This window comes from Panthera onca, chromosome B2, assembly GCF_046562875.1.
Source record: "Panthera onca isolate mPanOnc1 chromosome B2, mPanOnc1 haplotype 2, whole genome shotgun sequence".
Classification (NCBI taxonomy): domain Eukaryota; kingdom Metazoa; phylum Chordata; class Mammalia; order Carnivora; family Felidae; genus Panthera; species Panthera onca.
Genome location: NC_138343.1, coordinates 89,168,462 through 89,181,864, shown reverse-complemented (window position 1 = coordinate 89,181,864; position 13,403 = coordinate 89,168,462). Strand labels below are relative to the sequence as shown.

Below are 13,403 nucleotides of genomic sequence, written 5' to 3'. Positions count from 1 at the left end.
ATGGATGAATGGATAAAGAAGATGTGGTATATATATACAATGGAGTATTACTCGGCAATCAAAAAGAATGAAATCTTGCTATTTGCAACTGCGTGGATGGAACTGGAGAGTATTATGCTAAGTGAAATTAGAGAAAGACAAAAATCATATGACTTCACTCATATGAGGACTGTAAGACACAGAACAGATGAACATAAGGGAAGAGAAGGAAAAATAATATAAAAATACGGGGGGGAGGGGGGGACAAAACATAAGAGACTCTTAAATATGGAGAACTAACAGAGGGTTACTGGAGAGGTTTTGGGAGGGGGGATGGGCTAAATGGGTAAGGGGCATTAAGGAGTCTCCTGAAATCATTGCTGCACTGTGTGCTAACTAATTTGGATGTAAATTAGAAAAATAAAATTAAAGTGATGTACAGATAAAAGTTTGCTACTCCAGTTAAGACATGTATTGGCATGCTTTCTGAGTATGGTTTTCTATTCCATGGAGCTGAATTAGCTCAGTCTGATGACTACTGTTAACCTACAAGGTGCTGCTCTCTGGTACTAATCCTGACATGCAATTAAGAGGAAGAGAGTTTTCTGGTAAAAATAAAAAATCTTCCACATTCTTCTAAAAAAACCCCACATGTTAATATAAATGAGTATATAGGGAAACAGTGTCTTCAGAAATTAAAAAAACATTTATTTTAATGTTTATGTATTTTTGAGAGAGAGAGGGAGACTCAGAATCTGAAGCAGGCTCCAAGCTCTGAGCCGTCAGCACAGAGCCCTACGTGGGGCTCAAACTCATGAACTGCAAGATCACGACCTGAGCCAAAGTTGGATGTTTAACCCACTGAGCCACCCAGGCGCCCCTTCATTCAGAAATATTAAGTGTGTACTACATGCTGGGTTTTGTACTTTATACTGTAAGGAATTCAATGGTAAAGAATTTTTATTTTATTGGAAGTGTAATGGAAGCTACTAAGGTGTTTTAAGCAGGGGAGTAACAGTCATTTCAACATCTTTTAATAACATTACTCTGATTGCTGTATGGACTGTTGGAGTTAAGAGTGGAGGTGAGGAGATCATTACGAAGGTCAAGGAGGTTTCTCAGGTGAGAAACCAGTAGAGGCACTGATGGAAAGTGGGTGGATTCGATGTGAGTGAGGGAGAGTGGGAAAAATCAGGACACACCTCAGGATTTTGGGTGACTGGGTGAATGGACATGAGAATTTTGAAATGCCTTTGGCCCACAATTGAATTGCTTAGTAGGTGGCATTCAGAAACTGAAAATTTGTATTAAAATATACTAGTTGTTTGGCTGTATGTTCTGCAGCTCAATATGTAATTTTTTTTGTTAGCTATTGTTCTGAGACAACAATGTTGGAGAAATTGGTGAAGGAACTGGAGGAGGTAAACACAGGTGCCTGGACAGCTGAAGCAATGGTTATTTTTTTCACTCATTTATTTATTCAACAGACATTTATTGAAATCTTACTCTGTCCCAGGCATACTAGTTGTAGCTGTGATTCTGCTCAAATAAAGAACAGGCAAAATATGATGATGATAGACATTTAACATTTCAGGAATAGATGTGGGTCTTAATGCTGTCTCCTGAAAGCCACACATTTAATGTGTTTTTTTCTGGCCATAAGATATGTAGGGATATGATGCTGGGGCAGCCAAAGTACAATTGCAGGGATTATTTTCTCTGGATTTTTTTTTTTTTTTTAACCTTAGAGTTTCCTTGAGATGAAGAAAAAGCCAGTCTAATTTCATTTCATTTAATTTTACAGATTTCTTGAATATTTATTATCAAAAAGGATATAAGGAAGGGAGCATGGAATGATATGGTAGAAAGAACATGGGCTTTGTCAGGGGTGGGGGATCTGGCATTCAGATTTGACTCTTTCAGTCACTGGCAGGTTACTATTCATCTGAGCCTCATTTTCCTCAACAGCACCTGCCTCTTTTCCATGGTGTTTCAGGGAATAGAGATTGATAAGACAGTTCCTGTCCTAAAGAATAAAGATAAGCAGAACAGAGTTGTATTTTGACTGAAGTTCAAGCAAAGGCTTTCAGATATTCCAAAAGGGTTGTAATGTTCAATTGAAAGGAACTGAGAAAGAATCGTGAATGAGCTGGCTTTCAAGCTGACCCTTCAAGGTAGAATTTTAGATAGGTAGAGATGAGAGCAGCGATCATTACCGGTGGTGGGAAGCACAGGTGTAGCCTTTAATTGTGTTTATGGAACCATGGGTAGCACCTGGAATAATGGAAACAGGTTATTGAGGGAATTTGAGAGAGTGTGGAACCTTCACAGTTAGGGAGAGACATACTTCTGAGGTCAGGGTTTCCAGAAGTTCTAGGTCAAAATGTCATTATCTTTGTGTTTCAAGCTACAGTATCTCTCAGGTAAGTTTGATTTAAAATAAGATTCGTTGGCATTCTGGAAGTAAGTTTATTTGGGATAGTAATCTGCAGTATTTTTTGTTGCGTAAGGTTTAAGTATGTTTTTATAAAGTAGATTAAAAATCAGACATGAAAGTTGTTATTGAGGTTTGTAGGAATGCTAGATATGATTATGCAGCTATTTTAAATAATTGTGAAGACTGTAGAAATATAAAAATGTCTGCATACAGTAATTTTAAAAGAATATGAAACTATATTGTATTTTAGGTGGGAGGATAAGAATGATTTTAAAAGATTATTTTTTGGGGCACCTGGGTGGCTCAATCTGTTAAGCGTCCAACTTCGGCTCAGGTCATGATCTCGTGGTTCTTGAGTTCAAGGCCTGCATCGGGTTCTGTGCTGATAGCTCAGAGCCTGGAACCTGCTTCAGATTCTGTGTCTCACTTGTGCTCTGTCTCTCTCTCAAAAATAAATAAATATTAAAACATTTCTTTAAAAAGATCCTTTTTATATTCTGCTCTAAGAAAAATAACTGCTGAGAGAAAAGCCTGTACCTGTACTTACACATGTAGTTAAGTTATGCAAAGCCTGATCAATTTCATGTCTAATAGATCTAACTTAGCTTCTTTACTCAGAGAATCAAAGCCAGTGCCCCATCCATTTCTAAACACTGCTAGTTCAGTAAATCTTAGCTTTTGATCTCAGTAGCCCTTTAGACTCTTAAACATTATTGAGGAATTAAAGTGCTTTGATCAGGTAGGTTATATCTATCAATATCATATGGGAAATTAAAATAAAAAATTATAGTATTTATTAAATCACTGAAAATAGCAAGAATTTCCATGACCTGTTAACACAAATTATATGTTTTTAGGAAATATAACTATTTTATAAAAGAACACAAACTTAGTAAGTGGCATTATTTAACATTTTTTACAAATCTTTTTTTTTAATGTTTATTTGAGAGAAAGAGAGGGAGAGCAGGTGCACATGAGCCGCAGAGAGGCAGAGGGAAAGGGAGAGAGAGAAGCCCAAACAGGCTCTGCACCATCAGCATGGAGCCTGACATAGGGCTTGAACTCATGAACTATGAGATCATGACCTGAGCCAAAACCAAGAGTGGGGCACTTCACCGACTGAGCACCCAGGCGCCCCAAAACAGATTTATTTCTGTTTCTGCTATTATTGATTTTTTGGTCAAGTGAGAGATACTGACAAATCACGTGTAATTGCTTAATAATTGCTTGTTTAAGTAGGGCTGTGATAGAGCAAGTGCAGGGGACTATGAGGACACTTTGGGGTAGTATCTAATGTAGACTGTAGGAGCCAGGATGGTTTTATTTAGAGGAAGAGCCTTCTAAGCCAAGAGCTAAAGGATATGTAGAAATGAGCTAGGCACAGGGGAAAGGAGTGTGTGTTCCAGGCAGAGGAAATAGCTCATTGGTGAGGGAGCTTGATATGTTCAGGGAATTCAATGGAGCTGCAAGGTTGAATTTTGTGATATTGGAGGTTGATGAGAGGGTGAGACTAGAGGTAAGCAGGAACAGATATTGAAGGGCCGTGTAAGTTTAGAGTTTATCCTGTAGGCAGTGAGCAACCACTAATAGATTTTAAATGAAGAAGTTTTGTGTTTTAGAAGAGTCACTTAACTGTAATAAGGAGATAGATAGGAATGCTTTTGTATGTATACCTACTTACTCATACATGTGGCAGTATCAAATTATAATGGAACTAAAGATTTTTTTTAAAGTTTATTTATTTTGAGAGGGGCAGAGGACCCCACGAATCTGTGAGGTCATGACCTGAGCTGAAATCAAGAGCTGGATGCTTAACCAACTGAGCTACCCAGGCGTCCCAATATTTTTTTTCTTTTTTAAGGTTTATGTATTTATTTTTGAGAGAGAAAGCACAAATGGGGCTGGGGGAGGGTTAGAGAGAGGGAAAGAGAGAGAGAATCCCAAGCAGGTTCCATACTGTCAGCTCAGCCCAATGTGGGGCTCAAACCCATGAACCATGAGATCATGGCCTGAACTGAAGTTGGGTGCTTAACCAACTAAGCCACCCAGGTGTCCCAACTAAAGGTTTTTAAGACTAATGGTTAACTAGGAGTTAGTGGAATTTTGAGAACAGACAGGTGAAGTAATTATTATTCGCTTCCAAGGCAGAGGAATAGTGGGGCAGCAAGTTTTTTCTTTTTACTCTTTAAAGATTAAACTTTGCAGCTGCAGAAATAGGCAAATTACATTAATACTACATGACTGGCTTAGGTAATTGCATTAAGCAGCTGAGGAAACCCCAGTGCAGGTTCCCAGAAGAATACTTACAGCTGTGTAGATTTCACATCTGATGCTAGGATTTGCTTTAAAAAAAAAAAAAAAAATTCCATCCACACTTCCCCCCCAAACACATACCAGAAAACTAAAAACAACAAATAAAATCCCCATATAATAAAAAGGTCATGTATAACACAAGACTGAAAAAAAAGCAAGAAAGCTTTATTGTGAGACCCACTGAGAAATATGTATTACTAAAAAGTGGGCCACTATTCTCCGAAGGCTGATGAAATTTGTCACTTTGATAGTCTTGTAAATGTAATGTAAATATTCTGCAAACACTTACTGAATATATGTATTCCTGGTGAAATGGTATTTAATATTGGTTTGCTTTTTGTGAACTAGATGGATGATTGACAATCCCACATTCTTAATAAACTGGGCCCATAATTTTTAATACTGTTGAGATGCTATTTTTAGAGAGCCTAGAGAAAGCCGAAAATATGTTCTATTAAATTAATTAAGCTTAGGCTTTTGGAATAAAAAGCCGCAAGTTATGTTGGTTCTTTTGGTTTTACTAGGAATAAATTTGCTGTATCTTTTTTTGAAATAAGAAAGTAAATGGCATATTTGGGATCTGAAATAAGTATCTGGGGATAAATAATATTGTGCCTAACAATTTGAATATAATAGTAATAGATTTTGTTTTGCTATAAAGTGACAGTCATACACCTAATTTATTTGCATTTTCAAAAATAAGTACTAAAAATAGTTATTTCCAAATGTAAACGGGGTGAGGGACAAAAAGATGCTGGGTGTTTAAAAAACATTAGGCATAGGCAAATTATGGAAAGAGCCTAAATGTCCATCAACTGATGAATGGATAAAGAAATTGTGGTTTATATACACAATGGAATACTACGTGGCAATGAGAAAAAATGAAATATGGCCTTTTGTAGCAACATGGATGGAACTGGAGAGTGTGATGCTAAGTGAAATAAGCCATACAGAGAAAGACAGATACCACATGGTTTCACTCTTATGTGGATCCTGAGAAACATAACAGAAACCCATGGGGGAGGGGAAGGAAAAAAAAAAAAAAAAAAAGAGGTTAGAGTGGGAGAGAGCCAAAGCATTAGAGACTGTTAAAAACTGAGAACAAACTGAGGGTTGATGGGGGGTGGGAGGGAGGGCAGGGTGGGAGGGAGGGCAGGGTGGGTGATGGGTATTGAGGAGGGCACCTTTTGGGATGAGCACTGGGTGTTGTATGGAAACCAATTTGACAGTAAATTTCATATATTAAAAAATAAAAAAAAAAAAAAATAAAAAAAAAAAAATAAAAGATTCATGTATAATTAACATTCAAAAAAAAAAAAAAACATTAGGCATAGGGATTTTTTTTTTAACTTTTTAAAAAATATTTATTTTTGAGAGAGATACAGAGTGCAAGTGGGGCAGGGGCAGAGAGAGAGAGGGAGACGCAGAATCTGAAGCAGGCTCCAGGCTCTGAGCTGTCAGCACAGAGACTGATGCAGGGCTTGAACCCAGGAACCGTGAGATCATGACCTGAGCCAAAATCAAGAGTAGGACGCTTAACCGACTGAGCCACTTTGGCATCCCTGCCCATAGGGATTTGAATCCACAGTTCTCCATCCAAACTACAGAACACAGAAAATTGTTTGAGTGACTGTTCTCTCAGTTCTCCCAAAAGATGGCACTAACTAGCTGACTGTAACCTTGCAAATACATAGGGAGAAGTTAGTTGCATGAAGTGGGTGCCTAGGGCATTAGGGCTTAATTCTTTCGAGGAACCCTTTGAGAAAAGCTGCTGTAAACTTTAATAAAGATATACATTCACACCAAAGACATCCAGCAATTGATTACATCCAGCTTTTGCTAAAAGAGTAGTGGCTTTTTCTTTCATATCACCACTAGCATTTCAGTAGTGTCTTAAATTATCACACTTATTAACCTTATCATCTGTTATTATCTAGACGGTAGGTCGTAATGGTTAAGTTTGTGGATTCTGAAGCCAGACTACCTGGGTTTGAATCTTCTATCACTAACCGCGTGCCTCAATTTCGTCTTCATCTTTGCAGTGGGGACAATTACCAGAGGAAATAATGCTCTCAAACTCTGTCTTTAAATAAGCAAACTGTAAAATAAGTTTACTTTCCCTGTGCCCACAGGAAACTAGGGAATCGCCAGTGTTCCCCTTTTGGTTTAACCAAGGCAGTTCACAAATATTTTTAACTTTGAGAAAAGGTAGATGTTTAATATTGCTTGGCAACAAATTTACTATTCACTGTTTTCAATTTTCTCCCACGAAAGCTGCATCTCTGTGTACTTCCTGTTTATTTTTGTAGGTTAATTTGTTGAAATTTCTGGTCAGTTTAGAAACACCTTGAATTTTGGTCACTGTTGCTAAACTGCCCTACAGAAAGATTATACAAAGGGTATAGTTGACAAGAATACCCATCTTTCTGTATTTAACTTTGTTTATAGTTATCAGGTGTCTTTTTTTCTTTTTTTTTCAGTAGTGAAGTTTTTAATGTCATCATTACCAGTTCCATCAGTCTTTCCTGTGAAGATTTTTTAGCCTTTTGGGCCATGCTTTGAAAGTTTTCTGAACTCCAAGATTATAAAGATATTCACCTACAATTTCTTATACATTAATTCTTTATATATGTCTGATTTAATATTTTTAAGTTTGGTTTTAAAAAAGATAATCATAGTATCTTTGTATTGGAGTCACTTTTATGGTAGGAATATTTGAGGTACTTAGGATTACTTTTTAGATACTCTTAGCCTTAGCCAAGTTGTTGAAAAAATATATCTTCTTTCTTTGCTGGTTTTCTATCTTGCAAGACCTGAGATATGTATAGAACCTACCAGGTCTATTCAGTTAGTTAACCAGCAACTCTTTGAGTACTCAGGTTATAGACTTAAAGGGAAACTACCGAGATATAAAAGAGCTTTAAAAATTTTATCTAGAATGCCTGAAGCCTTCCCTGAATGTTCTTTGCATTCTGGGGTCTATATTTTATTACATAAATGCAGTATCTGATGACAGTGCTGGTAATATAAAGGAGATAAGTAAGGTAAGATACTTATTGTGCAGTTGGGGGAGGGGCAGAGAGAGAGGGAGAATCCCAAGCAGTCTCCGTGCTTGACCTCGAACCGTGAGATCATGACCTGAGCCGAAATCAAAGATGTTCATGATAACATCTTAGCAAAACTTTTAGAAACTAAATATAGATGTACATTTGCTAAGAAACTGTCAGCTGAGAGTTTAAGATTCTAGTTTAAAAAAATGGTATCTGAATCAATCTCTCAATAACTTGACATACAAACAGGTATGTGTGTTTTAATAAAAAGCAGTGTATTGGAAGTAATATACTTAGTTTCTAAAAGTTTTGTTAAGATGTTATTATGAATATAAGGTTTAATATCCCTATGCTGTTCACTGTGTATCAGTCTTTTTACTCTTAAATCGTAAGCAATTAAATATAAACAGTTACAGATAGTGGTTCCTATAGTACCTGACACACAATGGAAATTTAATATATCAATTGAATTTGAATTGTTAAATTTTATAAATGTACTACTTAGTAAAATTAAAAACTTGTACTTTAAAACGCATTTAAATAGTTGTTCGAATATGTCATTTTATTTTCTAGTTAAATGATCTGATCTATTTAATATTTAAGCCTAATAGCATAATTAATTTTGAGTATGTTCTCACAGACTTGGATGTAAAAGTCAATAAACAGACCCTTGCCACTTGTGTGAAGTGGCTATTTAACCATGAAATAAACTATTTTTATTGCCATTGCCCTGTGGATATATTCTTTCTGGCAGTGCTGTCCATATTTGGTGGCTGTGCATGGAGAGCCAGGTGGTGCTGAAAAGCATCGCACAGTGAAGCGTGGATATATCTAGGTTCGACATTTGTCATCCCTTACTGCTGAAGGGAAGGGTAAAATCTGTTTTTCCATATGTTTATGCTTTTTTTTCTTGCCCGCAGTTTTGTCCAGATGGTCTTATGAACATTGTTTACTTTAGGATGCTATCCCAGATGTTTTGAAAACTGATGGGTAAATGTGGTACAGAGATTTGCATGTTACAGTTTTAAAAAATGCTGTTTGTTCTTGTAAGAATAAAATTTATTTCTGGAAAAATAAAACATTTATTCCAAGTGAATGATAAATACTGTAAAATACAAAAACATATATGTGTATATGTATATATGTTGTATGGTTAATATAATCTATATAGTTTATTTTCCCCAACATTTTTTCATGTTAATTAGCAAAAAAACATTATGGCAATGTTAAGTATAAGAAGTACTTTTGAGGAGTCATTTTTTCAGGGTTACATACCCCTAAATATGTAAGACTCTTGCCTCCCAATCTTTTACAATTCTCATTGTGCATGAATCACTGAAGAGAAATTAGGTGGTAAAATGACAATAGATTTATAGTCAAAAGATTGTCTTTAAGACTTTGGGCAAATTACTTAACATGTTGGAGACTGAGTTTTGTAAATGTAAAATCAGAGTAACAACCTTGCCCAAAAAGATGGACTAATGCTTGGATTTAATTATTCTATCATCTTTAATCTCTTAACAATCACTATGAAGCCATCTAGTGGCAATTGCTGTTAATGAGAGCTGAAACCTGCTTTAGGCTCTGGTTGGGATCTCAGTATAATTAAGAGGTAGACTGCTCTTATTCCCAAACCCAGCCAGGATCCATATGGGGCCTCCTCTTGTTTGCGTAGTGCTTCCTTTTTTTTTTTTTTAATGTTTATTTTTGAGAGAGCACGTGTGAGCAGGGGAGGGACAGAGAGAGAGAGGGAGACACAGAATCTGAAGCAGGCTTCAGGCTCTGAGGTGTCAGCATAGACCCCAGTGCAGGGCTCGAACCCACGGACCATGAGATCATGACCTGAGCCTAAGTCAGATGCTTAGCTGACTGAGCCACCCAGGCACCCCTTGTGTAGTGCTTCTTAACCACTGACTGGCTTTTTTCATTTGCTTTCACATTTGCTTGCAGGTTGGAATATTGTCTTTGCTTTTTTTCCTGCTTTTCCTTTTCTCCATTGGCTGGCCTCTGCATGTCAATCAATGGAGAAGTCATTGATTGTACCAGCATTTGCCCCCAAGCTTTAGTATGGGATTTAATTCTTATCACATGTTTTAATATATGGAAGACAGGAGAAGAGATCTATCTTGCTAGTTCTTTTCTGTGTTAACCCAGAACTCTAGGGTTGTGGTAAGATGTTACCACATGTTGAAAAGCCACAGTGGCGCCTGGGTGACTCAGTTGGTTAAGTGTCCGACTTTGACACAGGTCATGATCTCATGGTTTGTGGGTTCAAGCCCTGCATTGGGCTCTGTGCTGACAGTGTGGAGCCTGCTTGGGATTCTCTCTCTCTCTCTCTCTCTCTCTCTCTCTCTCTCTGTACCCCTCCCCCACTCTTCCTCTCTCTCTCAAAATAAATAAATAAATTTTAAGCAAAGAATTAGCTGAAAGAATACAATTAAGAAAAGCCAAAAAGATAGGAGAACCACAGTCAACATAAAAGGCAAGTTCATATTAGCAATTCAGAAAATCCAGTTAGAAATAAGACATAAACTTGAAGGGGGGAAAAAACCAGGAAGTTATAGGAAATGATTAAAAGTGTGGACGTATAAACAACGGACATGAAGAATAGCTTACGAAGATCTGGATTTTGGCACAAATAACAATTCTCTGGTCTGTCTTCACACACTTACATAGTGCTTACCTTGCTGGGTACTTTGCAGATAGCAGCTCTGCATTTAATCTGAAAACATTATAAAAAAATGTGTTGGGGCACCTGGGTAGCTCAGCTGGTTGAGCATCTGACTTTGGCTCAGGTCGTGATCTTGCGGTTTGTGAGTTTGAGCCCCGTGTCAGACTCTACTGACAGCTCAGAGCCTGGAGCCTGTTTTGGAATCTGTGTCTCCCTCTCTCTGCCCCTCCCCAATTCATGTTCTGTCTGTCTGTCTCTCTCTCAAAAAATAAATATTAAAAAAAAAAAAAGAAAGAAAATGTGTTAATAACCCCCCTCGACTGATGCCTTTTTTTGGCAAAAGTCACAGGTGCCAAGTCAAACCTTATTTGAACCAACAGGGTGTGCATGACATCAGTCTGCCCTTACCCAAGATTAAAGTTTCTCCTTATGGTGTTTGCTGCCTGCTTCTGTCCCTGAACACAGAGCTACCTCCAGCATCTGTTCATCTCCCTCAGTGCTGTCATATAGAAGGGTAGGATGGGAGTGGATGTCTTAACTTACTCTTAAGAACTCATCAGAAGCTGGGGTGCCAGGGTGGCTCAGTCGGTTGGGCGGCCAACTACAGCTCAGGTCATGATCTCGCAGTCTGTGAGTTCGACCCCTGTGTCGGGCTCTGTGCTGAGAGCTAGGAGCCTGGAGCCCACTTCCAATTCTGTGTCTCCCTCTCTCTCTGCCCCTTCTCTGCTTGCTCTCTGTCTCTCTCTCAAAAATAATAAACAATAAAGAAATTTAAAAAAACTCATCAGAAGCTTAGAGGGCCAAGATTCTACTGGATCTCCTGTTTAATCTGGTACATTTTTCATTTACATTAAATTTTTATTATGGATGTTCTTGCCAACATCACAGCCCTGTGGAAGAAAGAGTAGAGACGTTTTCTGATCCCCACCCATCTGGGGAGATAGCCAAATATTTAAAAGTTAATTAGCAATGCAAGACACTATATCATTATTAGATGAATAAAATGTATAATTGCGAAGAACTACAAAATCTGAAAGTTGAAAGGAATTTAAAATAATATTTCAGTTAAAGCCAAAAGATTGGAGAACTTGGCAATTTCCCATCAAACTTCAAATTATATTTTGATTCAGAAAGTAATGTGCTGTTAATATGTATGATCAATCATGTCAGTTAATAAATGTTAGAAATTATTCATTTTCATATTGTTTTTAAACATGAATTGATATTATAATGTTCAAATCTGTATTAATTATACAAATCAGTGAGCCCAAAACATGCACTTATATGCCAAACATATAGGTGTTTTTTTTTGTTTGTTTTTTTTTGCATCTAAGGCATGTCCTAGCTTTCTTAAAGAGCTGCACCACAGAGTCACTATAAAAACACAAAAGTCCCATCAGTTTAATAATTATGAAAAACTCCAAAAATGGCAAACTGAGGGGGCAGGGAAGAGGCCCATAGGCCAGGGGCACAGGAACCCTGCTCATGGCATTTGGCCTGGCCACAGGGCCCTGGTCCCTGGTGTTTTACTTTTTTATAATATAGTTATTAATTTTTTAAACGTTTTATTTTGACAGTTTCAAACTTACAGAAAAGTTGCAAGAATACAAAAAAATGCCACCATCTGGTGATTTTCCAGTTCCATCATTTCTTCTATTTATTAGTTGGCATTCTCTTGTAAGGAAAAGTTTTTCTCTTTTCCTCCCATTTAAAAAACCTATTATCCATTCAGATCCATTCTCATTTTGCTCAGTGAATAATAAACTATTAGTACCCTTCTTTATTTTGATATTCAAATTTTCCAAGATTGGACCAGTGGGAACTTACTCAAAATGGTGTGTATTTTGACATACTCATCAGTTTTTTTGAACACTTCCTTATTTTCTGGCACAATAAAAATGTTTTAGGTTTATTTTTTTTCTTTGCTGCCCCAGTTTTAGAATCAGGAGTCTTGATTTCTTTATTATTTTTTTCAATGTTTATTTATTTTTGAGAGAGAGAGATAGAGACAGAGCATGAGTGGGAGAAGAACAGAGAGAGACATAGTATCTGAAGCAGGCTCTAGTCTCTGAGCTGTCAGCCCGGAGCCCGATGTGGGGCTCAAACCTACAAGCTGTTGAGATTATGACCTGAGCCGAAGTCAGACACTTAACTGACTGAGCCACCCAGGCACCCCAAGGAGTCTTCATTTCTTTTTGTGGGGAATGGTATTTAGGAGCCAAGATCTGGATGTTCTCTCCTTATTTTTTTACTTTATTCTTTTTTAACTTTTAATTCATCTGGAATTCATTCTTCATTATGGTATGAGGTACAGGTGTGTATGTCAAAATGAAAAATTATTTAGTACGAGGATACCAACTGGAGACATTTATTTGTCCCTGACATCACTTCAGGGACAGTGATTCAAGGGGAAATGTTACTTAATTTTAAGTAATATATTTAAATTATTTTAAATGATGGTTATTGAATTTTATATCTTATGTCCCTGACATCACTTCAGGGACAGTGATTCAAGGGGAAATGTTACTTAATTTTAAGTAATATATTTAAATTATTTTAAATGATGGTTATTGAATTTTATATCTTATGTCAGTTATGTTTTCTCTAACTTAGGTGCATTCTCTAGAATCTTAAAACTTTGTGAAGAAAAATATGAAGCAGGTGAAAAAAAGAAAGGAAGAAAAGGCAACAGTGTAACACCTGTGAAAGGAATTACAAATTTAGGAAATACTTGCTTTTTCAATGCAGTCATGCAGGTAAGAGCCATCAGGAAACTTTGTAAAATGTAAAAGATTAATTTATATTTATTGGCACACCTGTAAACTAGGAAATGACAGCTAAATGTTCCCCTGGAGATTTTTCTGTTTCCTTTTTTGTTTTAGGCCATCGTTAACCATTGCTGCATAACGTATGTATGCCCCCTTTTCACACAGTGCTTCTGGAAGGCCTTCTC

The 13,403-nt window shown here is 37.0% G+C and overlaps 1 protein-coding gene across 9 annotated transcripts in view; it reads left to right on the top strand.

Annotated features, from left to right (window-relative positions):
- The window catches only part of USP45 (ubiquitin specific peptidase 45), a 76,436-nt gene that overhangs the window by 18,135 nt on the left and 44,898 nt on the right, over nucleotides 1-13,403 (top strand). For all 9 annotated transcript variants that reach the window (XM_078447159.2, XM_078447158.2, XM_078447160.2 and 6 more), the window contains one exon: nucleotides 13,064-13,206. In XM_078447159.2, the coding sequence (XP_078303285.1) occupies nucleotides 13,064-13,206 (143 nt within the window). The remainder of the gene's footprint in view (nucleotides 1-13,063; nucleotides 13,207-13,403) is intronic.